Source organism: Malaclemys terrapin, chromosome 1 (assembly GCF_027887155.1).
Source record: "Malaclemys terrapin pileata isolate rMalTer1 chromosome 1, rMalTer1.hap1, whole genome shotgun sequence".
NCBI lineage: Eukaryota > Metazoa > Chordata > Testudines > Emydidae > Malaclemys > Malaclemys terrapin.
Window position 1 is genome coordinate 26,929,747 of NC_071505.1, and position 26,339 is coordinate 26,956,085.

Below are 26,339 nucleotides of genomic sequence, written 5' to 3' on the forward strand. Positions count from 1 at the left end.
ATTAATAGTAGTTCTTCCTCCATGTACTTCCTCCGTTAAATCAGCAAGCAAGGGGGAATACATTATTTTATTTTAGGTCATATTTTAGCAGTTCATCTCTAAACGAGGTGATTCAGATTATTGTCAATGGGGGAAAATGATGCAAGCTATCAGCATTAGGACTATCACTATTCCTGCTGTTTGTTTCTCTCCTCTCTTGTCTACATGGGGAAAATTGACCAGCATTGACTGCTTTGTGAGTGGCGTACTTATTCCTGAAAAAGTCACTTCTATTCTGAAGTAGACTGTCCATATGGGGAATAGTTAAGGGGGAATATCTTATCCTTCTCTGGGGACTTGATACAGTGGGAAGGCTTTTGTGTTCCAATGACCCTGAGAGCTAGCCTGGTGGGAGTTTAACTCCTGGTAGAGCCGTCCAAGCTGGACATGTCAAAGGGTAGAGACTAAATGAAAAGTAGTCCACAAGTCCTCCAGGTTTAGCAACAGGCCAACAACCTGCCCTCTCAAACAAGCTCCGTTATAGAAACACAACAAGGTAGTCATTGCAGCAAACAGTAGGACAGACAGACAGGGATGGCAGAGTATTGTTCATGCCCTCAGTGATGTCTGATGCTGTGGGAAGGAGTCAGATTCAGAGTACCATATATACTCATTCATAAGCTGAATATTTTTGGTAAAAAAGAGCGGGGGGTCGGCTTATAAACGGGTCTACACCAAAATTTGATGATTTTAAACTTTATGGAATCACTGAATTGAATATCTAATACATTGTCGTTTTGTTTACCTGGAGTGTCTGCAGGCATGTAGCCCCTCAGCTCCCTGTGGCCACAGTTCGCCGTTCTCAGCCAATGCTGGGAGCTGAGGGGCTTCGTGCCTGTGAATGCTCCAGGGAAACAAAATGTCCAGGCCCGCTAGCGGCTTACCCTAACGGGCCAGGAGCCAAAGTTTGCCAACCCCTGAAGTATAGGGTCATACAGTTTTTGCTATCTTTACCTAACCATCTTGGGGGGTCGGCTTATAAACGAACGGGCTAATGAACGAGTATCTACGGCGTTTGTATGACTGTGCCAGTCAATTTCCTTGTGTAGACAAGCCCTTGTCTCCTCCTCTCAAATACTTCTCTGCCCTACTTCTCTCTTCTGATTGCAACTGCATGAGCCTAGTCAATTTCCTTTTGCAGTGAGTTTTATCTGTAAAGCACTGTTTCAGCGGCTGCTGGCTGGTGTTCCATCACATCAGAGACAGCTGGCCAGGCAAACGACAAACTGATTGGGCAGTGGTGTGGGTGACCAACAATATGCAGGAAACTCACCATTCATACACTCTTTGGGAGCAATAAACAGCTGCAAAAGAATCTTAATGGGGGGGGGAATCTAATATTAATTTATAAAAAGATTAAATCTACAGAGGACAAAGCTTAAAAATATAATTTAATACATAAAACAATTCAGACATTTCTTGACAGAGTATCTGCTATTTTACTACTGAAGTGACTTTCGCTTAAAAAACAACAACCCCAAAACTTACTTGTCTGTTGTGTACTGGGTTTGATGTACTTGAAGGACTGGATTGTGACAAAGCTACACTGCTATTTTTTCCAATCTGAAAGACATTAATTGAATAGTATTGAAAGGCACATTGTTGTCAGATGCATAGGAAGCCTGTATTGGCCTTGTTTTCTTTACTGTTGAAAGCATGTTTTACATTTATTTAGAAAACAGAGGTAACTGCTACTGTCTATTGAAAAACAAATTTCCTTAGATATAATCCTAGTGATCTCACAGACCCTGTTAAAGGCAGGCAAATGTAGTTACATTTCACAAAGCACATAGGAAACACTAACTGGAACAGTATGGGATGGAAAAACAACAAATCAGATAGACCCTCTGTCTAGCTTTGTAGTAACCCGACTTTGACTTGTGGGCTACAGACTGATTTCAGACTGATGCACTGGGCTACAGCTAATCTATTGCAGCACCTCAAGCTAGTGGACAATTGCAAAGGCCTCAAGCTGCTGAGTCTTGAGCAGTCCTTGGATTTCTGACCTCAAACTTTATTACATTTTGCTGTGTGTCATGGTCAACTTCCAGTACCTGGCCCTGTGAATCTACAGCCCTAACAGCTGCAAATGGGAAGTGCTGTATTATACTCAGTTACCTCTAACTGTCGTGCAGGGGGACACTTATGACTATTTTGATTACACTGTTGAATATTAGAATGGAGTAACCTACCTTGCATTCCCCTAGTTTAATGTTTATACCTTTAAACACCCTTTTGTTAGGCGTTGTCTAACAAAATCCTTTTAAAGTATAGTCGAGGTTGCAGCTTTTACTGCTGTCTTTTGTATAGTTTATTCTACATATTAATCACCCTCTGAGTAAAGCAAGGTTTCCCAATGCCTCTTAAGTTCCTGTCCTTGTTTTTAGCTTCAGTTTGCATCCTGAGTCTGTTACTTTCATAAATAGGTCTGTTGCATCCATTCCTTTATATTGTACCTTTCAGCATTTTAGACACTTTATGGACCCTTGCAATTGCTTCTTTTCTAGCTATTTCTCATAGATATATATGTTGTCTCAACTGCACAGAGACCCTCTCTATCATGTTTGTTGTTTCCTTCGACATGTTTATTTCCCTGTACTGAGTCTCAAAGCCATAACACACATGTTGATTCAGAGCAAATCCTTCCCTCTGCTAGTTGGTCAGAGGAAAAAGGGAAGAGAGCATTTTTCAATCAGATTGACATGGTCCTTCTATAGTACACAAGAAGCCAGATCAATTTATTAGCCCAGTGGGCAGGGAGTTTACATTGCATTTGAGGAGAGGGACACTTACATGCTTTCTTCTTCCCATGGAATATATAAGTTGTATTAGCCTCCCCACCTACCCAATGCTTCCTTCTGCCTCCATCTCGTGGGGCAGGATTTTGCACAGACTATGTTAGAATGTCTGATTATAAAAAGTGCGACAGAAGAGGTATTAAATCTCTTCTCCATGTGCCCCATAACTGGGGATTCTGATCCATATTATACCATGCCTTACAATACCTAGATTCAGTGGGCTGAGCTATGGACACTGCTTCACTATTCTATCCATAGCATGCTTTCTGTTTAACTGACCCCACTAGTGATTTTCAAATGGTTTGAAAATGGTTTCAAATGTGGGGAAGTTGATCCTTGTGTCCAAATGAGCTGTGTTTGGTGCAGGATGCAGGGGGAGCATAGGGTAGGGCAGAAAGGTACCCTCAAGCCACCTTTCTGTTCCCTCATATCCTGCGGCTGGCTGGGTTCTGGTTTGGATGCTGGCATAACAGCGCAGGTGTTTGGGGACTGCTAGAGCCCTGCCCGGCCCTGCCACACCCTGATATATTGGTGCTCCAATGACTGTCTGGAGATGAGGTTAAATCCAGGTCACCTGGACAGAGCTAAATAATTAAGCCATGTGATCAACCACAACTGAAAAACAATGCCATTATTCCATGCAAAGAAACAAAATTATCCATTTTCAAAAGCCAAAATAAATCATCTCTCTGTGTGTTATGTAATTATTGTATCTCTATTGGTAGCAGGAGAGAGAAAATACATAATGGTGCCCTCCCTTGGGGCTCTCTACTCTGTCCATTTCACCAGTCTGAGAGCCCTATTTGTCCTCTTTTCCCATTTCTGTGCTGCTCCTATGTATGGAATGTCCTTTCCAAACCATCCTCTCTTCAGTCACGTTCCCTTCAAAAACTCACTTCTGCACTGTCCACACGGAGGGAGAGTTTTCGTTTAAAACAAAACAAAAAGCCACACACAAAGCTATCCCCAACCTCTGGGTTTTGCAGCGTGTCCTGTCTTCTACAGCTTTCTCTCCTTTCTAGACCAGTGGTTTTCAACCTGTTTTCATTTGCAGACCTCTAAATGATTTCAAATGGAGGCGTGGACCCTTTGGAAATCTTAGGCATAGGGGTCCGTAGACCACAGATTGAAAACCACGGTTCTAGACTGAAACCCCTCAGGGCAGGGACTAGCTTTGTTTGTGTGCATTGCATATCAATAATAAATTATAATAAAGGTTTTATCGGTATGCATTTGGCCACAATGTATTTATTCTCACACCTTACACTTTTGCCTGCATATGGCGCCATTTTCTCCCAGGATTTCAAAGCTCTATAATTAGTGGCAATTCTCCATCCTAGATTTAGGTGGTGCATCGTAACAACCTTTATTTGATTCTATTTATTTAGATATTTAAAAACTGCACTGAATTCAGTGCTCTGAGCACATGCACGTTAAAACGATAACCAACTGCTCAATAAAGGTGGTTTGGAAATTGCCTCATACACCTCTGCTTTGGCTACCAGAACGTTCAATGAAATGCCCTCCTTGGAAGCTCTGCTGCTTTGGAGCCCTCTGGTGGAATCTGTACTACATACAGTCTGTGGCAACAAAGCAAGTTCAAGGGGGAAACTGTGCTGTTAAACAGCCATGAATGGTGCACAGAACTGGGATTAAGATGAATTTATTTTACTTTGACTTAAGTTTTCCTACTTCTGATTGGGGAACAGCATCGGGGATCCAGAGATGGCTGTACCATTGTTTCAATATAAGCAAAAAAGAGAAAAGCTTCTGACCACACCCTTCCTCTCCATTGAAAAATGTAAATACTACCATTTGACAGATGGTGAAGACACAGGCAGTTCACAGATCAGGCACAGAAGTTTGATGATTTGCCTAAGGTCACAAAGCAAATCAGTGACAGATCTGGGAGGGAAAAGAGCCCAGCAACAGAACTTAGAGGGACTGACAATCAGCTATCTGCTCTAACAGACAAACTGTTCAGAATTTGTCACCCAATTAAAGTGGAAAGGGAAAACCCCTTAACATTGCTATTTATAAAAGCAATTAAAAACAAATGAAGATACAGGTTATTGTGGAAATAAATGCTAACTTCACAAATACCAGCTCTATGTATTAAACTAGCTATCATAATTAACTAGTGCATCACAACTTTTTCAATACCATGACCCCAGTTACAACAGAAATAGCGTTGGGTTCCCACACTGCCATCTATCCATAAAGAAAGAGAGGATGGCCATAACTCCTCCCTCTCTCCCACAGCCTTGTTTGTGACCCCCTACGGTGAGAACCCATGAACTAGTCCATACAACATGGGGCTCAAATAAGTTTCTTTTAAGCCCTTTTACTAATTTGTTTTCTGTAATAAGTGCACTGTGGATTGTTCCAATAGTCACAGTATTCTGTGAAAACTACTGTTCCTTCTCTTTTGAACGTATTGATCTGAATTATCCAGTCATGATGTTTAAAGCAGTCACTATGCTTTATGTGTAACACATGCTATTTAAAAATTATTTGAATGTTAATAAAAACAAATAAAAGTGTTTTTAACACAAATCCACATGTGAAGCGAACTTCCATTCTCCTGGTTCCAACTATGAAATAAGTCTATTTTATTAGCTTTATTGAGTTCACCAATCCAAAAGTTACTGTACTCCAGAATAAGGACTGATGTCTAATAAAGGGGATCCTAATTCACAGAACTGAGGTTATCACCAGTCTTTGAACAATTCATTTAGGAGCCAAACCCCTAAAAAGGGAGTGAACGAGTAGTACTGGTCAAAGGGGAAAACAAGTTTGGTTTAGGTCTGGAATCAGAAAGATGCTGAGAACACAAAACAGCCACTGAATCCATGGGAGTGACTGGTACTCTCCACCTTTCAGGAGCAGGCATTTATTTTGCATGTGTTTATGAAAAAAAAATAGCACTCCAAAAGCAAAACATCTGTATATAAAGAAACCAAATCTGATGAGCTGTGCAGAGATGAGCTATACTGAGATAGATTACATATTGAATTTGCATGCACTGTACCAAGCCATGAACAAAGAGCAGGAATTAACTTCTGAAAGTCCTTCCCCGGCAATTTGATTTCTAAAACATAAATGGCTAGTTGTATAGTTGCATTAAGACTGTTATAACTTGTAAAACAAAAATATTTGAATTAAGTATCACAAAGGTGTTGTGCACACTTGAACTTCCCTTCCACACTGGATTCAAAACAAATGAAAAAACATTTTTGCATCAGCCTAAACAGTAAGTCAGAAGATGAAAAACAGAGTCTGAGACAATTGTAAAACCGGTTCCCTCACAATTCAATACATTTCAAATAAGGCAAACAAGACCTGCAGAGAAGTAACTGGAAGAATCCCTTACCTGCCGAGAGAGAGAGCTGTTTGGAGGATCTGGCACCGTAGAAATAAGGTTGGCAGTGCTCTTTTTGTGAACACTAATCATACCAGGCATTTTAGTGATTTTACAGGCTTTGCTACTAGTACTAGAGTTTTTACGTTTTTTTCCTTCTGATTTGTCAAAAGAAAGGGGTAGAGAAGACACTGCATTATGTACTGCCAGGGAATGGTCCCCTGAATGGTGCACAAAGGAGGATGCAGACAAATTAGAGGAATCAATACTGCTTACTACCATGCTCATGTGTTTTACTGAGTCAGTTGAGCTACTTGCTAATGAAGTCCGTCCTGAGGGCTCCGATTTGGCACTGAGTGGGCTTGTTCCATTGTTTGTATTGTGTACAGACATACTGTTATAGGAAGATGTAGCCTGATAGGAGTTCAAAGTTGAACTAGAGTTCAGGACACAGTTCTTTTTGTGGGACCCTGAAAATGAAGACGAGGAGGATGTTTGCAAAGATAATGAAGAGGAAGAAGACTGTGACTTTTTCTTTTTGTTACTTGAAGACTCATCGTTACGAGACGATAGGTCTTTGACTTTTGAGGATTTGCTGGTTTTTGTTTTGGATGGCTTGTGGGATGGGGAAGGGATGACTGCTGGCACTGGTGACACAGCTGATGGTGCCTTAAAAGTTGAGTCCATGATACTTAAACTTGCAGCCACATGAGGAAAAGCTGTGGTGTGTGACACAATGGAATTCGTATCCGACGCTGTCACAAAGGCTGCGTTCGATAACATGGCTGATGTCATTATGTAAGAAGAAGTGATTCTTGAGCTGATGGGTGTTGAAGGAATATACACTGCATTGGGGTTGCTGAAAGGCTGTAAAACCGATGCCGGCAAAGGGGTGGTGATATGTGCTGCTGGAGAAGGCATAGGGCTATCTGCCGCAGGAGGAATTTTCCTAAATATGAAAAAGAAAAACATTGAGGTTCAGATTTTTTATTTTTCATTCAATCTGATAGGTTCAATTTGAGCAATGCAGATAGGAAGAGTTTTTCTGGACAGACCAAACTATGAAAAAAAAGCAAACCAAAGACATTCTAATTCTGAATATTATCCCTAGTGACCATGTAAATTTTAACTCCAATACCACAGACTATATTGTGCATTTTGTGTCAGTTTAACTGTCTATCTTTTTTAAACTCATAGTTCTAATGTTAGGTCCTTTGTGATTCAACCTAAAATAAATATGTGCACACATTTTATTACTATAATAATTTCCTAAAATGGATCTTAAATTATATTTTCCCAAAGCGTAGTTTCAAATCTGGAGTATTGATTTGATGCTGAAGAAAGTGGGGGAGTAATACACAGGCCTGAGCAGAGAATTATGCTGTGTAAGCTTCCGCAAACAACACTGCCAATGCCTCTTAATCCTGCCTGCAACACACCTGCTAATCTAGATCCAGGCTTCACTTCAGCAAAAAGTGCTAAGTGAAAATTCTGAGTTCAATGTTTCAATTAAATAATTGTATTCCAAATTTAATTTCCTGTTTCCTTCCCCACCTTACAAAATAACCCAGAAATACAAAAAAGCTCAATCACATGACTCGCAACCTCTAACCATAATGTTTAAAAATATTACATCTGTTTTTCTTGAAAGTATTCAAAGGCTGGATTACTGGGACACTTCAACATTAACCTGAACCAGGTCAGATCAACGAGGGTGGGAAGCTGTTGAACTTGGCCAGTTTCTGAGTTGTGAATCACAGGATCAGCGCAGTTAGAAAAGCACAGTCCATCACTCTGTCAGTGCAGGATTGTTCCCTATAGCCCGTTTTAGGGCTGGCCAGATAGGATTAGTCAAATACCTATCTGATGAATTTCACTGATTTTTGTTGAATAACTTGTCATTTTTTTGTGGTATTTAATCAGCTCTATAGGTGGCTGAATACTATTTGGAGAATATATTATTCAATAATTACCAGTGAAATTAGTTATCTATATTGAATTTTGTTTTCTATTCAGCCAACTCTAGCATATATTTTATTGCTTTATCTAGTCTTACCTTAATTGGGCTTCTGTCATTTCTTCTGGGAAACTATTACATGGCCTTTTCCTGCCATTCAGCCTAAAGTTTAGCTTTCTTAATCTCATTCAATTTCTCCTAGTTACACTCTTTGTATCAGCCTCTCTAATACAACTTTTTCGAGCCATGTTTACACCCTTCAGGGATTAATAGACTCAGATCCCCCTGGCCCCAGAATGGTCACTCAGACAAGTATACATAAAAACCCTCAACGGAGTATTTCCTTATAAAGTAGTTCCGATTCCCTAACTCTCTTATTGATCTTCTCTGAACTACCTCCTATTTGCAGTATCTATCTAGAATTGAAGGGCCTAGCACTTAACACAATGCTTATGTTAGAGAGGGGATGGAATTATGCAGGGGCCTGGGAACTAGGAATTAATAAGAGCTAGTCTCAACTCTGCCAATGACTTGCTGTGTGACTGTGGGCAAGTTGCTTAGCTTCTGTGTGCCTGGCTTTCTTCATCTGCAAAGTGGGGGTGATAATTCTTACCCACCTTTGTGAGTAAGATGAAAAGTACTACATGAGTATTATTATTCTGGGGAACATATTCTCAGCACACTGCTTCATCTCACCCCTCATCTCTGCTGCATGATCCATGGCTATGGGACTGCAATAGCATCAGTTCTAGAGTAGTGCTTTACCAATGGCCCTGCTTAGAGGGACTGTAATGCAGTCAGTTGGGGAAGATGAGAAAAGCTCAGTCTGGAAGAAGGAGAGGATAAGAAAGGGATACAATTAGGGACCCAGTATCATGAACTTTCTATGTTATATGGCAAATAAAGTGCTGACAGAATTAACTGAAAAAAAGAAATATTAAACATACGTAGAGATTTCATAAAGAGGCTGAGCTAGTAGTTGGGTAAAACATTTAAGGTTAGATCCTGCTCTCATTGAAATCCAAGGTAAAACTCTCACTGACTTCAATGGGACCAGGATGGTGCCTTTTAACATGTTTCACAGTATTGACAGAGGTAGTGATTTTTTATACTTTTCATGGTAGTCGCGATGCCAGTGACACACTCTCTCAGCCACCTGAGTGCTGAATCTCTGGATGAACAAAACTAGTAGCTCACAAATCTTCTGAGCTTCTATTCTGGGGATCCACAGCTTTACCTTTGGGTGGCAAAAGTAATGGAACTATAGCTCTGAGCAGAAGGCTGGTCTAACGAACAGCCTCCTCTTTACCTGATAGTAAACTGCTACAGCTACTACGGAAAGATGAGAAACACTTGTGCAGCAAACACGTGCTATCTCCCAGCTATGCAGGAAACTAACCCCTAGGGCAACAAGCCCACTGTTTCCAAACTCTGTCTCCCAGCACAGCAGCCTTATTTTTTGTAGGCTACAAGGTTAGTCAGAGAAGCCAAACTTTAGTATTTCAACAGCAATATATTTAAATAAAATTAAAACTGGGTTATCTAATAACTGCTATAGAAGGCCTATAACAGCTCTGATCTATGGAGTGACATGAAACATTACAGAGTAATGTAGTTATATTGGATGGAGTATGCACATTGTGCAGTACAATTCCCACAATCATATCTTCAAGCCCCAAGTGCAGTTTTTACATTGTTTTCTAAATTCTTAAATGTTAGTAATGTCGGCTATTTTTAATGCATCGGTGCAACTCATGCCCATATGCAGTGCTTAGGACACTGTTGCAAAATATAATGGTGAAATATGTTTAATATTGCATTGCAAATGGACGTGTTAAGACCTCAATGCCAATGAGCTTCATGAAACCTGTGTGCTGCCAGGAATACCTCATGTTATGAAATCTTGACACACTGTATCAAGTGCTCACTGTATGGTACTGACACCATTCCCCTTTATTCTAAACACCTTCAGTCTCCTTCGGGGTTGTCACAGATATATAGTTTTCCTTCCAGTTTTGAGGGGAAAGAATGAACAGCATGCAAAGTTGACACCAATGATGCTCTGCACATTGGTCAACAAAGTGTGCTGCTAGCCAAGCAGCATGAGAGAGAAGGACTGGGCTGTAATCGATATTTTTGTTCAGTATAAGAATGGACATACTGGGTCAGACCAAAGGTCCATCTTGCCCGGTATCCTGTCTTCCGACAGTGGCCAATGCCAGGTGCCCCAGAGGGAATGAACAGAACAGGTAATCATCAAGTGATCCATGTCCCGTAGCCCATTCCCAGTTTCTGGCAAACAGAGGCTAGGGACACGGATGAGGTTCAACAAGGACAAGTGGAGAGAACTGCACTTAGGATGGAAGAATCCCATGCACTGCTACAGGCTGGGGACCGACTGGCTAAGCGGCAGTTCTGCAGAAAAGGATCTGGGGATTACAGTGGACGAAAAGCTGGCTATGAGTCACCAGTGCGCCCTTTTTGCCAAGAAGGCTAACGGCATATTGGGCTACATTAGTAGGAGCATTGCCAGCAGATCGGGGGAAGTGATTATTCCCCTCTATTCGGCACTGGTGAAGCCACATCTGGAGTACTGCATCCAGTTTTGGGCCCCCCACTACAGAAAGGATGTGGACAAATTGGAGAGAGTCCAGTGGAGGGCAACGAAAATTATTAAGGGGCTTGGGCACATGATTTATGAGGAGATGCTGAGGGAAATGGGGTTATTTAGTCTGCAGAAGAGAAGAGTGAGCAGGGATTTGATAGCAGTCTTCAACTACCTGAAGGGGGGTTCCAAAGAGGATGGAGCTCGTCTGTTCTCAGTGGTGGCAGATGGCAGAACAAGGAGCAGTGGTCTCAAGTTGCAGTGGGGGAGGTCTAGGTTGGATATTAGGAAAAACTATTTCACTAGGAGAGTGGTGAAGCACTGGAATGGGTTACCTAGGGAGGTGGTGGAATCTCTATCCTTAGAGGTTTTTAAGGCCTGGCTTGACAAAGCCTTGGCTGGGATGATTTAGTTGGGGTTGGTCCTGATTTGAGCAGGGGGTTGGACTAGATAACCTCCTGAGGTCTCTTCCAACCCATATCTTCTATGATTCTGACATCATCCCTGCCCATTCTGGCTAACAGCCATTGATGGACCTATCCTCCATTAATTTATCTAATTCATTTTTGAATCCTGTTATAGTCTTGGCCTTCACAACTTCCTCTGGCAAAGAGTTCCACAGGTTGACTGTGCATTGTGTGAAAAAATACTTCCTTTTGTTTGTTTTAAACCTGCTTCCTATTAATTTCATTTGGTGACCCCTAGTTCTTGTGTTATGAGAAGGAGTAAATAACACTGCCGTATTTACTTTCTCCATACCAGTTATGATTTTTTAGATCTCGATCATATCCCCCCCTTAGTTGTCTCTTTTCCAAGCTGAAAAGTCCCAGTCTTATTAATCTTTCCTCATATGGAAACAGTTCCAAACCCCTAATAATTTTGTTGCCCTTCTCTGAATCTTTTTTGAGATGGGGTGACCACATCTGCACGCAGTATTCAAGATATGGTGTACCATGGATTTATATAGAGGCAATATGATATTTTTCTGTCTTCTTATCTATCCCTTTCCTAATGATTCCCAACATTCTGTTAGCTTTTTTGACTGCCACTGCACATTGAGTGAATGTTTTCAGAGAACTATCCACAATGACTCCAAGATCTCTTTCTTGAGTGATAACACCTAATTTAGACCCCATCATTTTATATGTATAGTTGGGATTACATTTTCCAATGTACATTACTTTGCATTTATCAACACTGAATTTCATCTGCCATTTTGTTGCCCAGTCACCCAGTTTTGAGAGATCCTTTTGTAGCTCTTTGCAGTCTGCCTGGGACTTAACTATCTTGAATACTTTTGTATCATCTGCAAATTTTGCCACCTCACTGTTTACCCCTTTTTCCAGATCATTTATGAATATGTTGAATAGGACTGGGTCCAATACAAACCCCTTGGGGACATCACTATTTACCTCACTCCATTCTGAAAACTGACCATTTATTCCTATCCTTTGTTTCTGACCTTTTAACCACTTACCAATCCATGAGAAGACCGTTTCTCTTATCCCATGACTGCTTACTTTGCTTAAGAGCCTTTGGTGAGGGACCTTGTCAAAGGCTTTCTGAACATCTAAGTACACCATAGCCACTGGATCCCCCTTATCTACATGCTTGTTGACCTCACTCAAAGAATTCTAGTAGATTGGTGAGGCATGATTTCCCTTTACAAAAACCATGCTGACTCTTCCCCAACAAATTTCCATGGGTCTGACAATTTTGTTCTTTACTATAGTTTCAATCAGTTTGCCCGGTACTGAAGTCAGGCTTACTGTCTTGTAATTGCTGGATCACCTCTGGAGCCCTTTTTAAAAATTGGCATCACATTAGCTATCCTCCAGTCATTTGGTACAGACGCGGATTTAAATTATAGGTTACAGACTAGAGTTAGTAGTTCTTCAATTTCACATCTGAGTTCCTTCAGAACTCTTGGGTGAATACCATTTGGTCCTGGTGACTTATTACTGTTTAATTTATCACTTTGTTCCAAAACCTCCTCTAAATGACACCTCAATCTGGGACAGTTCCTCAGATCTGTCACCTAAAGAAGAATGGCTCAGGTTTGGGAATCTTGCTCACATCCTCAGCCATGAAGACCAATGCAAATAATTCATTTAGTTTCTCTGCAATGACCTTATCGTCCTTGAGTGCGCCTTTAGCATCTCCATCGTCCAGTGACCCCACTGGTTGTTTAGCAGGCTTCCTGCTTCTGATGTACTTAAATTTTTTTTTGCTATTACTTTTTGAGTCTTTGGCTAGCTGTTCTTCAAATTCTTTTTTGGCTTTCCTAATTATATTTTTACACTTCATTTGCCCAAGTTTATGCTCCTTTCTATTTTCCTCACTAGGATTTAACTTCCACTTTTTAAAGGATGCATTTTTGCCTCTCACTGCTTCTTTTACTTTGTTGTTTAGCCATGGTAGTATTTTTTTTTGGTTCTCTTACTATGTTTTTTAATTTGGGGTATGCATTTAAGTTGAGCCTCTATTATGGTGTAGTTAAAAAGTTTCGATGCATCTTGCAGGGATTTCACTTTTGGCACTTTTAATTTCTGTTTCACTAACCTCATTTTTGTGTAGGTCCCCTTTCTGAAATTAAATACTACAATGTTGGGCTGCTGTGGTGTTTGCTCCGCCACAGGGACGTTAAATTTAATTATATTATGGTCACTATGACCAAGTGGTCCAACTATATTAACCTCTTGGACCAGATCCTGTGCTCCACTTAAGACTAAATCAAGAATTGCCTCTCCTCTTGTGGGTTCCAGGACTAGCTGCTCCAAGAAGCAGTAATTTAAGGTGTCAAGAAACTTCATCTCTGCATCCCGTCCTGAGGTGACATGTACCCAGTCAATATGGGGATAGTTGAAATCCCCCATTATTATTGAACTTTTTATTTTAATAGCCTCTCTAATCTCCTTGAGCATTTCACAGTCTCTATCACCATCCTGGTCAGGTGGTTGGTAATATATCCCTACCGCTATATTTTTATTATCAGAGCATGGAATTATTATTCATGGAGATTCTATGGTACAGTTTGGTTCATTTAAGATTTTTACTTTATTTGATTCGATGCTTTCTTTCACATATAGTGCCACTCCCCCACCAGGAAGACCTGATCTGTCTTTCCAATATATTTTGTACCCTGTATTACTGTGTCCTATTGATTATCCTTATTCCACCAAGTTTCTGTGATGTCTATCATATCAAGATCCTCATTTAATACGAGGCACTCTAGTTCACCCATCTTATTATTTAGACTTCTAGCATTGGTATATAAGCACTTAAAAACTTGTCAATTTTTGGCTGTCTGCCATTACATGATGTAATCAAATGGGACTTTTTTCATTTGACTGTTTCTCACACTATCTCTCTCTCTCTCTATATATATATATATACACACACACATGCACTTGCACAACACAAATATATACATATATTTTTAAAAGTCAGCTCTAGACAGAGAAAAATATCACCAGTTCCTTTCCTGCATGATATATGAAATATATTTAACATTTCAGCTTGTTGTCAGAGCTATTTTAGTCAGTATGGAGAAAACTACTGTGGGTTTTCAAGCAATGAGCATTCAACCCATCAATACATTGCTGTAGTGTATCTCTGAACCACCACCACCTCAATGATAGCCAAAGAAAAAAATCTTTTGTACATAGGCCTCTCTGTGAAGTCAGGGCAAAATAATGGGTAAAGAAAACCATGTCTGTAGATAATAAATCTATACAATTGCATGAAGCAGACACAAATATTTTGGAAAAATGGGCTGCACAACAGAATGACACATAAGCAGTTAGAAGGCTAATGGAACTACCCTACCCTAGAGGTACAGAGGGACAAGTGACCTAGATGTGGTACACGTCTGTTAAGATCAGCAGCAGCCACCAAGTAGAAATCTGCTTCGGAACTCTGACTAAAAAATTATTCTGTTGTGCTGCAAGCTCCTAAAAGCTAGCTGTGTTTCTTGAGTACAAAGAATAAAATTGTATTCATGTAACTGACACTACCTAATGCGCCACGTAACTTTAAAAAAAAAGCGTTTCATGGAAGTGCTTAATTTAGAAGACTGTAAGCATTAACTATTATAAAAGAATAAAACATCCACATAGTGCAAAATTCTCACTTACTTCCACATCTGTGAATTCAAGTGTTTTTCTACCATGGAGTTTAGTGCGAATCGAAAACAGTCCCATCTTCTGTCAAATACATAGTATCCTCTTCCCATTAAGCGACTGCCATATGAACAAAACTGAAAGAAAAGACATTTCAATGTTGCTAATAGACTAATAAATTAGTACAAAATGTATAGAGAAAATAATTAAAAAAAAAAACACACACACACACACATCCATACACACACATACTTGCACCACACAAACGTATATATTTTTAAAAGTCAGCTATAGACAGAAGAAAATATCACCAGTTACTTTCCTGCATGATATATGAAATATGTTTAACATTTCAGCTTGTTGTCAGGGGTATTTTATACATCCGCTAAAAACTCACCTGTGAGTGTTAAGGGCTTGATTCTAATATCAGAGTCATACTTTCTCTTTCAAACATCATGTAAGTCCTGACCTGAAATGTTAGAGACGTAATTCCTGCTAATACTGTAATTGCCTCAATCGGCTATACCATTCAATGCATGTTAAATACCATGGTTCATTAAGCAAGAATAAAAATCTTTTTAAAGAAACTAAACGAAAAGCACTGTACCACTGTCCTTAATAAACCACTTCACAAATGCCTGAATAGATGACACTTCAGGAAGAGGAGAAAAAGCGTTGCTGTCAGTACATCCTGTACAGAGGAGTGCACAACACTCCATTCTCCTGGCTGCACATGCATTGACTAGTGGGTACCATCTCCCTGTGGGAATTCTACAGAAGACTCCGAAAGGGTGTATTTGCACCACAACCTCTAGAGACTTTTGGGGATGAATTTAAAAACCACTGAGAGGGCATCACTGAAAGCTTTCCATGCTTTTGGGTTGTCTACTTTCTTTTTGGTCACCATTACCGATCCTTAACGTGGCAAGGGGTTGGGGCGACAGATCTCTGTGGAGTAGATTCCTCTTAGAAGTCAAGAAAACATCAGAAAACAATGGAACCACTTTTCTAGCCTCTTGATACACTTATCTCTGTAGTCATCTTTATTTAGCTTAGCCCTCATTCCTGCTCCTAATGCCAACAGCCAATATCCTAGGAACACTATTACTACATAGAATTATCTTGTTTTTCTGTCTTTCTGTTTCAGCACACTCCAAACTGGTCCAGTAGCATGGTATGGCCCCAGTGATATATATGTTCAGGACACTCTTGTAACTCACTCTCTGCCAGTGCAGCCCCAATGCACCATAGCAATTACACATCTGTAAGAAGATGGAAGACACACAACTCTCAGACTGCAGCTGGCCAGCAGCTGGCCATCCTACAAAAAGTAATATTTTGTACTGGTTGCCAAAGAGAGGGTAAAAAGAACACAAAAGTGGTGGAGTAAAACCAGATTACACCGCCACTCAGAGCATAGCTGTTATGATTACATGGATTGAGGTGACTGCATCAAATCCCAGAATCAATGACCAGGTCACTGTGTGAGCAAACAGAGTTTATTTCACATGAAATAACACATTATATTTATTAAGCATATGTGGAATGGAAGAGAGGAGGGAGGTTACTGTGCGTCCCTGATGAATCCTGAACATTCCCTCACTTCTCCAGTTATACTTAACCCCTTACCCTCAAGATTGAATACTGCAGCTACTGTTATTCTGGATGAAGATGGCTGTATTGAAATACACTGACATAATTACAACACTAGCTGCACCTCTCTTCCTTTTCTGATCTCTCTCAGAGTATCCACTCAAGGTGCTAGGCCCTGGGCTTTTACCTACCCTGGGGTTGAATTTTGCAATTTGCCCACTCCTAGACCAGGTCCATGCTATAGTAACCAGTGTATCAACTCAGCAGGTCTTACTGAGTTCAGGCACCTGTGGTTTTTCCCTTTGGGAGTCTGTGGCCAGCATATAGAAGATAAAATCAAAGTTCTGCTTATTTAGCAGAAGGAACAAAGCTTTTAGATAAAAAAGACTTTAAATCAACAATCTACACATGTCTATCTTACCAAAGGTCTCACCATCCCCTAAGATGGTTAGAGTTAGGCAGGCTTATCTTCTTCAGATACTCCAGGAGATCCCTGTCTCTCATACTGGTTCCCCCAAATTCCCATTACCTCTCTCTTGAGAAAGGGTTCCTTTTAAGCCGTTACAGTTCTTTTGTTATTCCAAATTTGTGTGCGACACTGCACCCCATATTCGTCACAGTGATATTATGATGATATAATTACGGCATAATTATGATGCATTTTGTACAAGACGGGTCATGTGAGGCGTCATTGGAAAGTTATGCTTTGCTCAATATGATTATCTATTTGTATGCATGTATCATTTTTGTATCTGAAGTTATGAATGTTGACTATGTATCTGTATTTCAAATGTAGTTACACCTGGGTGACGCCCACTAGGCAAAATGCTTTCAGTCTAGATAGCTGGCTGGGAAGGGTCTATTCAGGGTAATGAGTCATTAGGGAAAACAATAGGCTTTAGGAGAAACTTATCTCCCACCTGGTGAGCCTTCCTGAGAACACTCCAGAAACATGTAAGTAATGGCTGCTATGACTCTCCAAGGCATGTAAGGGCCTTGTCTCTGGACTCCATCTTGGATACCGGTGTTTTTCCCACAAACTGAGGTTTGGAACAAAGGGTCCCCACCACATGCTAAAGCTATATAAGGCAGGGAGTGACATCATCAGGTTTTCTTCAGTCTCCACACAAGAAGACTCCTGGAAACACTGGAGGAACAAAGACTGAACTGGAGGAAGTGCTGGACTCAGGCTAAAGGGATTTCTAGCCTGTGTATGAAAACCTGAGGATTCCAAGCTGTAAAAGCAAGTGCAGCTTGGGCCTTGAGAATCTGCATGCCTGCCTGTATCATCAGCCTGGGTGAGAATTTACTAATTCATATCCTATCTTTCTAGTATCTTAGACTTAATTTGCGTTTTTGTTTTCTAGGTGATCTGCTTTGATCTGTTTGCTCTCACTTATAATCACTTAAAATCTATCTTTTGTGGTTAATAAACCTGTTTTTGCTTTATCTAAACCAGTATGTTGGAATGAAGTGTATGGGAAATTGTATCTCAAGGCTGTTCCATATTCCTCTCCACACTGTGTGTGTGTGTGAACTCTATGAGCTTACAGTTCCCTGTGCGGTCCAAGACAATATAATTCTGGGTTTATATTCCAGTGGGGGGGTCCTAGGCTGGGAAGCCGGTGGTTATTTTGGCTGTAGGCTCTCTATTGTTGGTTTATGCAGTCGCTGGTTGGAGAACCTGCATGTAACTGCAGCTGGGTGTGTCCCTACCTGTGTGAATGCTGGTGGAAGTGTAAGACTGGGAGCAGGTCTGCAGCTTGTCACAGCAGCACAGTGTGAGAGGGAACCCATACTGGTGAGTCAGAGGGCTCAGTGGTACCCCAGTTCCAGGTGACACCTGGGGGGGGGGAGGAGCGGAAGAGGGGAGAACCCGTCACATTGTGGTCCTTGAGCCTTCTGATCAAAAACAGTCCTGTAGGTTCTGCAGGACATTGAGCCAGAGTTTTCAGAGCTGATAGTTCTGTCACTATCTCTTAACAACAAGTATTTCCTGAGCAGTGGCTTATATTGAGCCAGTCTTTTCTTTCTGCCTGTTTTCCTAGTCAGACAAACCCAACAGATTTATTCCTAGGTTGAGCTAAACCAATATATCCATACACTATACATCCAATTAACCAGGCCAACACTCATTATTACAGAGTCACTGTCTCTTCACACTCATGAACGCTGTTCCTTTGACACTCAGTGGGGCGGCTGTTTGGTAACAATGCATTCTGTATCTAGTGGTTCTTTCATACTTCTTTCACTGCATCCAAGCCCACACCAATCCTCTACAAAAAGGCTTTGAAAACAGTCCAACATGGGTCTGCTGGTGACGCTGCAGAGAATACTAGACAGACAGATACCCAATGTTTTATGGAGATTTCTTTATTGTATAATTCTACTGGTGACAAGAGCTTTCCTATAGTTGTCTTATGTGTTCCTTCGTGCAACATGAAAAGGATAGTACTCAATGAAATGAGACATACTATCTACCCATCTGGGCTCCTATATAAACACCCATCAACTGCAGTATTCGAGTGCCAGTACCCAGACAACGGGTATAATTTAACATGAATTCCTTAGCATAAGTTCAAATACAATGATTGTGAGGAAGGGAAGCACATGCTGGATGGAGAGAGGAGAAATTTTTTCACAAGTTAGGGATACCATCTTCACTTATGAGTAGCTCCACTTCATTTTGCCTCTGGGTTAAGAGACCATCCAAAATTAATACACATTTTGGAGAGTTTATGCTACATTACATAGCTTGTTTATAGGACAACTAATTATGTAGATTTTTTTTTTAATTTTAAAAGAATTTTAGCTTTTCTTTACTGTTCAGTGACTCTGAAATCACATCCATGCGATCCGTCTGAGAAAGTGCCACCTGCAACTTTGTATAATTGACTGACACATAGTAGGATGCACCAAACAAGCCGTTGTAGTTTCTGGACATGATAATTACAGCAGGATAAATTCTAATGCTGGCTATCCTTTAAAACATGGGGAAAATAAACATATAGATGGAGCGATATTTAAATTTAATTTGAAAATCAGTGTAAACATATGTTAAAATTTGGGCATCTATGTGCCTAGTCCAGGAGTAACAACACAGGTAAAATTCTCCATTTCTTCAATGGGAATTATGTACATTTAAGTCTGAGGACTAGACTACGTTGCAGTCGTCATACTGTTTCAGTGTATTACTGTGGTGTGATATAGAAGCAGAGTCTCTTAATTGCGCAAATTGCATAGAAAATAAATTGATGAAAACTTCTAGTTGTCATTAATTTCCTTAGCTCGATTTTTATGAGAGCTGTCTGCTCAAGAGTTCAAGAATTATCTGATTACTGCTTTCACTGTACTAGATAAACAAATACACTCTTAAGTTCTGGTGCCATATGGCTGCACTTATGAGTAACAATAAAACTTAAAACTAGCAGAGGAGAAAGACAACAGGAGCAGCCAGACCGGCACACACTTGAGCCAGAGTGCTTCTAGAGCAGATGGATTAAGCCTCACTCAGGAGAGGACACTCAATTTTTAGATGAATAAGGCAATGTGTGATTGCTCCAAGGTAGTCTACACATACTCAAGAATATAAAGCAGTTTAATCACTTGGTAGCTTTTTTGTTGCTATAAGATTTTCAATGACATTTAGATGTTGTCATTTAACCTAAGATGTTAGCTCTTCCTAAGATATAAAGGCTAATTGTCTCTCATGCCAGTTTTACACAAATGTAACTATTCATTATCAGAATTACTTTTGGTTTATACTGATGTCAGTGAGAGGGAAATCTAGCCCTAAAACTTTTTTTTCCCCTACAGCTGACCTTTTATTGTGCCCATAACCTTATACTATTAATGTTATGTGCACTAACCTGTTTCTCCCCTCCTCCCCTACCCATCATTGTCTTCTATCAGAATCAGAACTATTTGTCTTATTTAGACTGAAAGCTTTAGAATGCAGAGTCCTTATTTCTTACATGTCTGTAGAATGCCATACACACCAATGGCATAGTTTAAACAACAACAGCAGCAATGCTGTAAAAAGACAGACATACCCCAAGAGGCCTCGGGTGGTGTCCAGAAAAATGACAGTCTAATTTCTCGGATTCTTCAGCTCCATCCACTTCTCCTTCATCACTGGACAGTCTACTAGCTAAATCTCCTCCCATGGAAGGTAGTGGCAGTTCTGGTACATAGCCACTGTGGTTTGAAGAACTGTTGCTGTTTACACTATTTGCAGATGATGGTCTAAGAAGAGAAAAAATATTTACAGACTCAATGTTTTGAAGAAGCTCCATAACCAGCTTGCTAAAACCGCATTGCACGGCACAACATCTGTTCAAGCTCCAAAGTAAATGGCACAAGAAATGACAGTGTAAGCAGCACAAAAATGATGTGGGGTAATTAAGAAGATTTTTTAAAAATTACATCACTTTCATAGTTCAGCCTTTCACGATTAAATTTGTGTTGGATGAAGTTACATTTGGGGCTCACAGAAGGGTCAGTTTAAGAGGTATGAAAGGCAAAGAAAGTATATTTGAATAAAAACAAAAAATAAATGGGAAAGAAACTGAAAGGCTGACACATCGAACCATTACTCTGTTACTTCCCAAAAAACGAGGTGTCCAGTTCTGTAATTTTATTTGCTATGAAATTCCTACCAGAAGGTCAACTAGCTTAGTAAATGTAATAAAATGCCTGGCTTAGTTTATTTCCAGCTAGTTAAGTAAACCCAGATACCTCTATATTGTAGGATTTTCCCAGTAGACAACTTTATCTGGCCTTTCTCTAAAACCCTATAAAAAAGTCAAAGCGGGACCATCCAGAATAGTGCAGGCTTTGTGCTAGACACTCTCCGCCCACCCCCCAAAACAATCCCTGCCCCCAGTGCACAACAGTGCCTTCTTTAGCAACAAATGTATATGCTTCAAAAGCAGCCTAGAAACAATTATTGGGGGAATTCAGTTATAGTCAGTGAAGACTTGCACCCTATGTGGCCAAGTGTGCATGTGTGCTAGTCTGAAGGTAGAGGGAAACAAATGGTCTGTAACTGGTAGCCTGATTTTGTCACTTCTCTAGTCAAGTGAATTTACTGCTAAATTGTTTCTCCCTCAGTTTTGTACTCTCTGATTCTGAGAAGTCACATGTGCAACAATCTAGAGTCCAAAATGTAGATTTCATAGACTATCAGGGTTGGAAGGGACCTCAGGAGGCCATCTAGTTCAACCCCCTGCTTAAAGCAGGACCAATCCCCAGATGGATTTTTGCCCCAGATCCCTAAATGGCCCCCTCAAGGATTGAACTCACAGCCCTGAGTTTAGCAGGCTAATGCTCAAACCACTGAGCTATCCATCTCCCTGATTTAGAGAAACACCCATTCTAGTACATTTGTTGAGTGCTTACAATAAAAACATGCTGCTGCTAATATAGGCATGTTTTCAGTGCCTAACAGGTTTTTCTCTAAAATTACCTTGGAGTTGATGAGAAGCTTAACGTAATAGGACGCAGCCCCCCTAAAATGTCACTAGTTGTAGCCAATCTGCCTCTGTTTTGTGGACACTGCAGAGTTGCTTATACCTCTAACTGCACTGAGGTTTACAATCTCAAACCAGTTATACACGTTACTGTACCGAGATCTAGGGAGACTAATAGTCACTATGATGGTAAATGCAGGCACTGCAGCAGAAATGAGTACTTAATGGGTAGAATTACAAAGTGTAACCGGTAAGCTCATCTTCCTTGCCTGTTGTTCTGACCGCTTCACCCTTCTTTTTGAAGCCCTCCACTGGCTTTCACCATAGTAAGTGCAAGCCTTTAAGTCTCTTCTCAACTTTGCCATTCCCTGCCTCTCTGCCCATCTCTTTGTATAGTCTCCCCTCTCCACCAGTGATGCCAGCCTCATCTGCCAGTTTGTCAGTCTCACCCAAACATCTACACACATTCTTCCATGCTCCTTGCCCTGAACTGAATTAGCCAACTATTGATGGCTTGAGGAGCTGACAGGAGCACCTGGCAATTACTTTATTCAGAGTAATTTCTAAAGTGGCAAGTGCAGATATGCATATAAAAACTGCATATCCTTGTTTGTACCTCTCTTCCTGCACCCTTTCTATGTCACTTGGTTATTTTAGATATGTTCTTTGAGGCACAAACAGTATCTTTGTATGTGTTTGTACAATACCAAGCATACTAGGGGCCCAATCCCAACTGGGACCTCTCAGAAGAAGTGAATTATGAAATAATAAAAGAAGCATGGATCAATCTGACTTGACTGACCCCATCAACCCTATCCAAAACTGGTGCTCCAGTTCAAAAGATATACAAGTGACTGTCACTTGGCCTGCTGAGCTATATGCTAGAAACTAGACCACATGGGATGTTTACCAGATCATTACTGGGGTTCAGCTGACACAGTATACTATGCCAGAACTTCTGTGGAAGGGTTTCATCAGTTTCTTTAGAAGTTGGGCTTCCATTCTAAGAAGTGTTGTTAGCCCTTGTGGTTGCAAAGAAAACCTGAATAAGAAATGATGAGCTACAGAGAGACAGCCTGAAAGAACAGTGCTAAGGGCCAGCTGCTGATCACTTTGTTTACACTGAAGTGCACCTTCCTGTACACGTAGTCCCATTAAAGTGAACCGGAATTATTAAGTGGCACCTTCCTTCACAAACTTAACCGAGAGGCATGAATTGCCCTGATTCACTTAAATGAAATGACTCTAAAACCTACTCATGATATTTTGAATATTAACTTTGCTAACTTCTACTGACCATTTTAGCTGAAACATTCAGCTACTCTGCGACTGACAGCAGAGCTTATGGAATAACCACTCTCCCCCATCCCAATCAGAGCCCTGACTATTATACAGTGATTTAAGTACTGCTATTAGTGTTATCTATTTCCAGCTCCTGAGAAGAACCCTATATTAATAGTTTATTATGGAATACTCCATATAAATATGACACAAACATAACTTTATCTGTACACAACACATAGAGAGACATTTGCTATAGAAGTTTCAGAATATCGCATTCATGCATTTGAGAAGGCTGCTCACCTAGCAAGTACAGAATTGGGTGGTCTAGATTTTGCAGGAAATGTTACTTTAGGTTCTTGCCCAGAGTTCAGTGAAGATCCTGGCAAAGAATCCTGTGCTGGTGTAGGATGGCTCGGATGGGTTTCCCTTATAGCCTGTGGATGCTCCTTGTCTTTTGCAACTTCTTTTTCCCTGGATCGAGCTTTGTGTTCAGCTAGAAGGATGTCAAACTGTTTTTTGCGACCTGGAACTGCTCGTCGATGGTTAAGCGAATGAGTCTAAAAATAGGGTGGTTAAAAAGAATTTGTGTATAAAACGTTTGTGAAAGCTCTAAATTTCTGAAACACAATTCTAAGAAAAAAACTCCACTTAAAACAACTTTAGATTTAGTCATGGCAATAAAAAGTTGCTATTCCACATAGCCCTGGATACATTCAAAAAATTATTCTCAGGATGTGTCCAATTTATCTTAAAATTATCTTTAGGGACAATTTTCATAATGGAAACGATCCATTTACCATTTCCAAGACAAATAGAATCCCAATAGTATTACTAATATTCTATCTAGAGCATTGTAATTGCAGCCCTTAATCTACAATAAATAATTAGATTTGGTTGGACTGGCAAATGTATAAATATAAATAAGGGTAGATATTCAAGCACATTGCCCTGTTCCCCTCTACAGACCAACAGCAGTAGATATATGTGTGTCTTACACTGTTGTTTCAGTAATGTGAGTCTTTTAGCCATATAAGCAGATCTCAAATTATTTATAAGAAAATGAATTTCATCTTTACTACAAGGAGACTGTAGTAGTCTTTACTACAAGTGCGGCTGCATATATTAACCAAAAATCAGTGTTTAAAGCAATGCTATTGAGTGCATGTAAATAAATTGTAATGCTCTTTGCATCACAAATGATAAGGAAAACCTTCTTTGTCAAAAATGTCAGTGGAATGATGTAGATGCTCTGATTCATCAAAGAAACAGAATAGAATGACTTTAGCAAGAATTACCTGTGGATAGTGTCTGAATACCATACCCATTGTCTGTAAGACAGGAGCAGGTTTGACCTCTCAAATTACCGTGGTGGGATTTTAAACTACAACAAAGCATCTGATATTTTATCTTCTGAGAAAAGTACCTTGCAGGTGAGTGATCTTGTGCAAGGTTTCTTTGTTTCAGGATCCAGTACTCCACAGTGTTTATTTGGGTCAAATTCTCTTTCTGTTTGGGAAAAAAAAGAAAAGAAAAGATTGTCTCAAAAATACATGTTTTTAAATGGATGTGTCAATTAAGACTACTTTCTAGAAAATACATATTTTTTAAGGGGCTGCAGTAAGCTGTCCCTGGTTATTCACCCAAGCCCAATTTGAACCATCCTGACCTATACCAGCAAAGCATCTCTTGTACCACATGCATGGCTGAGACAATTCTGTTCTCTCCTTTCCCTGCACATGGCGCCCATCAGTAAAAGCAGGATTTCACTTACAGAATTCAGAGAACTTGCTATTACACTAGGGAACGCTTCACTTGACAAAAAGTCTTTTGGGAGTAGTAATTAAGGAGGTTGTAGTACGTCTACACGACCTGCCGGATCGGCGGGTAGTGATCGAACTGTCAGGGATCGATTTATTGTGACTACACTAGACACGATAAATCGATCCCTGATCGCTCTGCCATCCACTCCTGTACTCCACTGTGGCAAGAGGCGGAAGCGGAGTCGACAGGGGAGCGACGGCAGTCGACCTCGCGCCGTGAGGACGCGAGGTAAGTCGACCTAAGATACATCAATTTCAGCTACGCTATTCTCGTAGCTGAAGTTGCGTATCTTAGGTCGACACCCCCCTCCCCCCACCACCAGTGTAGACTAGGCCTGTGTCATTATTGCATTCAGAGATATGGGCTAAAGAATGGGGCTTGACAGAAGCATCCAAGTACCAGTCTAAGCCAAGTATTTGAGTTAAATTTCAACTACAGTAGAACCTCAGAGTTATGAACACCTCGGGAATGGATGTTGTTCATAACTCTGAAATGTTCCTAACTCTGAACAAAATGTTATGGTTATTCTTTCAAAAGTTTACAACTGAACATTGACTTAATACAGCTTTGAAACTTTACTATGCAGAAGAAAAATGCTGCTTTCCCTTTATTTTTGTAGTAGTTTACATTTAATGCAGTATTGTACTATGTATGCCTTTTTTTTTTTTACGTCTTTGCTGCCACCTGATTGTGTATTTCTGGTTCCAAATGAAGTGTGTGGTTGACTGGTCAGTTCGTAACTCTGAGGTGCTACTGTATGACTACCGCTGTGGCCAGTAAGGCCAAAATTTTCCATATATGGCCATTGATTTTGGGTGTCTCAAATCTTTGGGTGCCCAGCTTAAGACACCTACTGACTGTTTGCCACAGCTCCCAGTTACTTCAACTGGGCGTAGCAGGTGAGCAGAACCTCTGAAGAAGCAGGCCATAGATATCTCAAGCTTTACACTAAAAATTTGAATCAGTCAAAATTACCAGCTACATTTGAAAGTTTTGGCCTAAATCTGTCCCCTTTTCACCAATTGTAAAAATGGGTATAATAATTCTTATTTTCCTGTTTCACAAGGGCATTGAGAAACTTACTTAAAGTTTGCAATGCATTTTGAAAAGAGAAAGAACTTACTGAGTTCTAAATATTATTAGCAATAGTAAACATCCATTGAGATTCGTTTTAGTATATTTAATGCTAACTGTACCTGATTTACATATTTTACTACCATTTTTAATTTTGTATGTCTCACCCACAATTTATGTACAACGTAGATTTTAGTTTTATACTATAGCACTGT

General features: G+C 40.3%; 1 protein-coding gene across 10 annotated transcripts in view; it reads right to left on the reverse strand.

Moving 5' to 3' along the window:
• ATXN7L1 (ataxin 7 like 1) overlaps window positions 1-26,339 on the reverse strand; it is a 183,571-nt gene that overhangs the window by 5,374 nt on the left and 151,858 nt on the right. For all 10 annotated transcript variants that reach the window (XR_008443842.1, XM_054018381.1, XM_054018367.1 and 7 more), the window contains 6 exons: window positions 24,653-24,735; window positions 23,530-23,786; window positions 20,527-20,719; window positions 14,897-15,018; window positions 6,211-7,147; window positions 1,528-1,602 (listed from right to left, as the gene is read on the reverse strand). Coding sequence is in view for 9 of the 10 variants with exons in the window: in XM_054018381.1 (XP_053874356.1) it covers window positions 1,528-1,602; window positions 6,211-7,147; window positions 14,897-15,018; window positions 20,527-20,719; window positions 23,530-23,786; window positions 24,653-24,735 (1,667 nt within the window). In the remaining variant the exon portion in view is untranslated. The remainder of the gene's footprint in view (window positions 1-1,527; window positions 1,603-6,210; window positions 7,148-14,896; window positions 15,019-20,526; window positions 20,720-23,529; window positions 23,787-24,652; window positions 24,736-26,339) is intronic.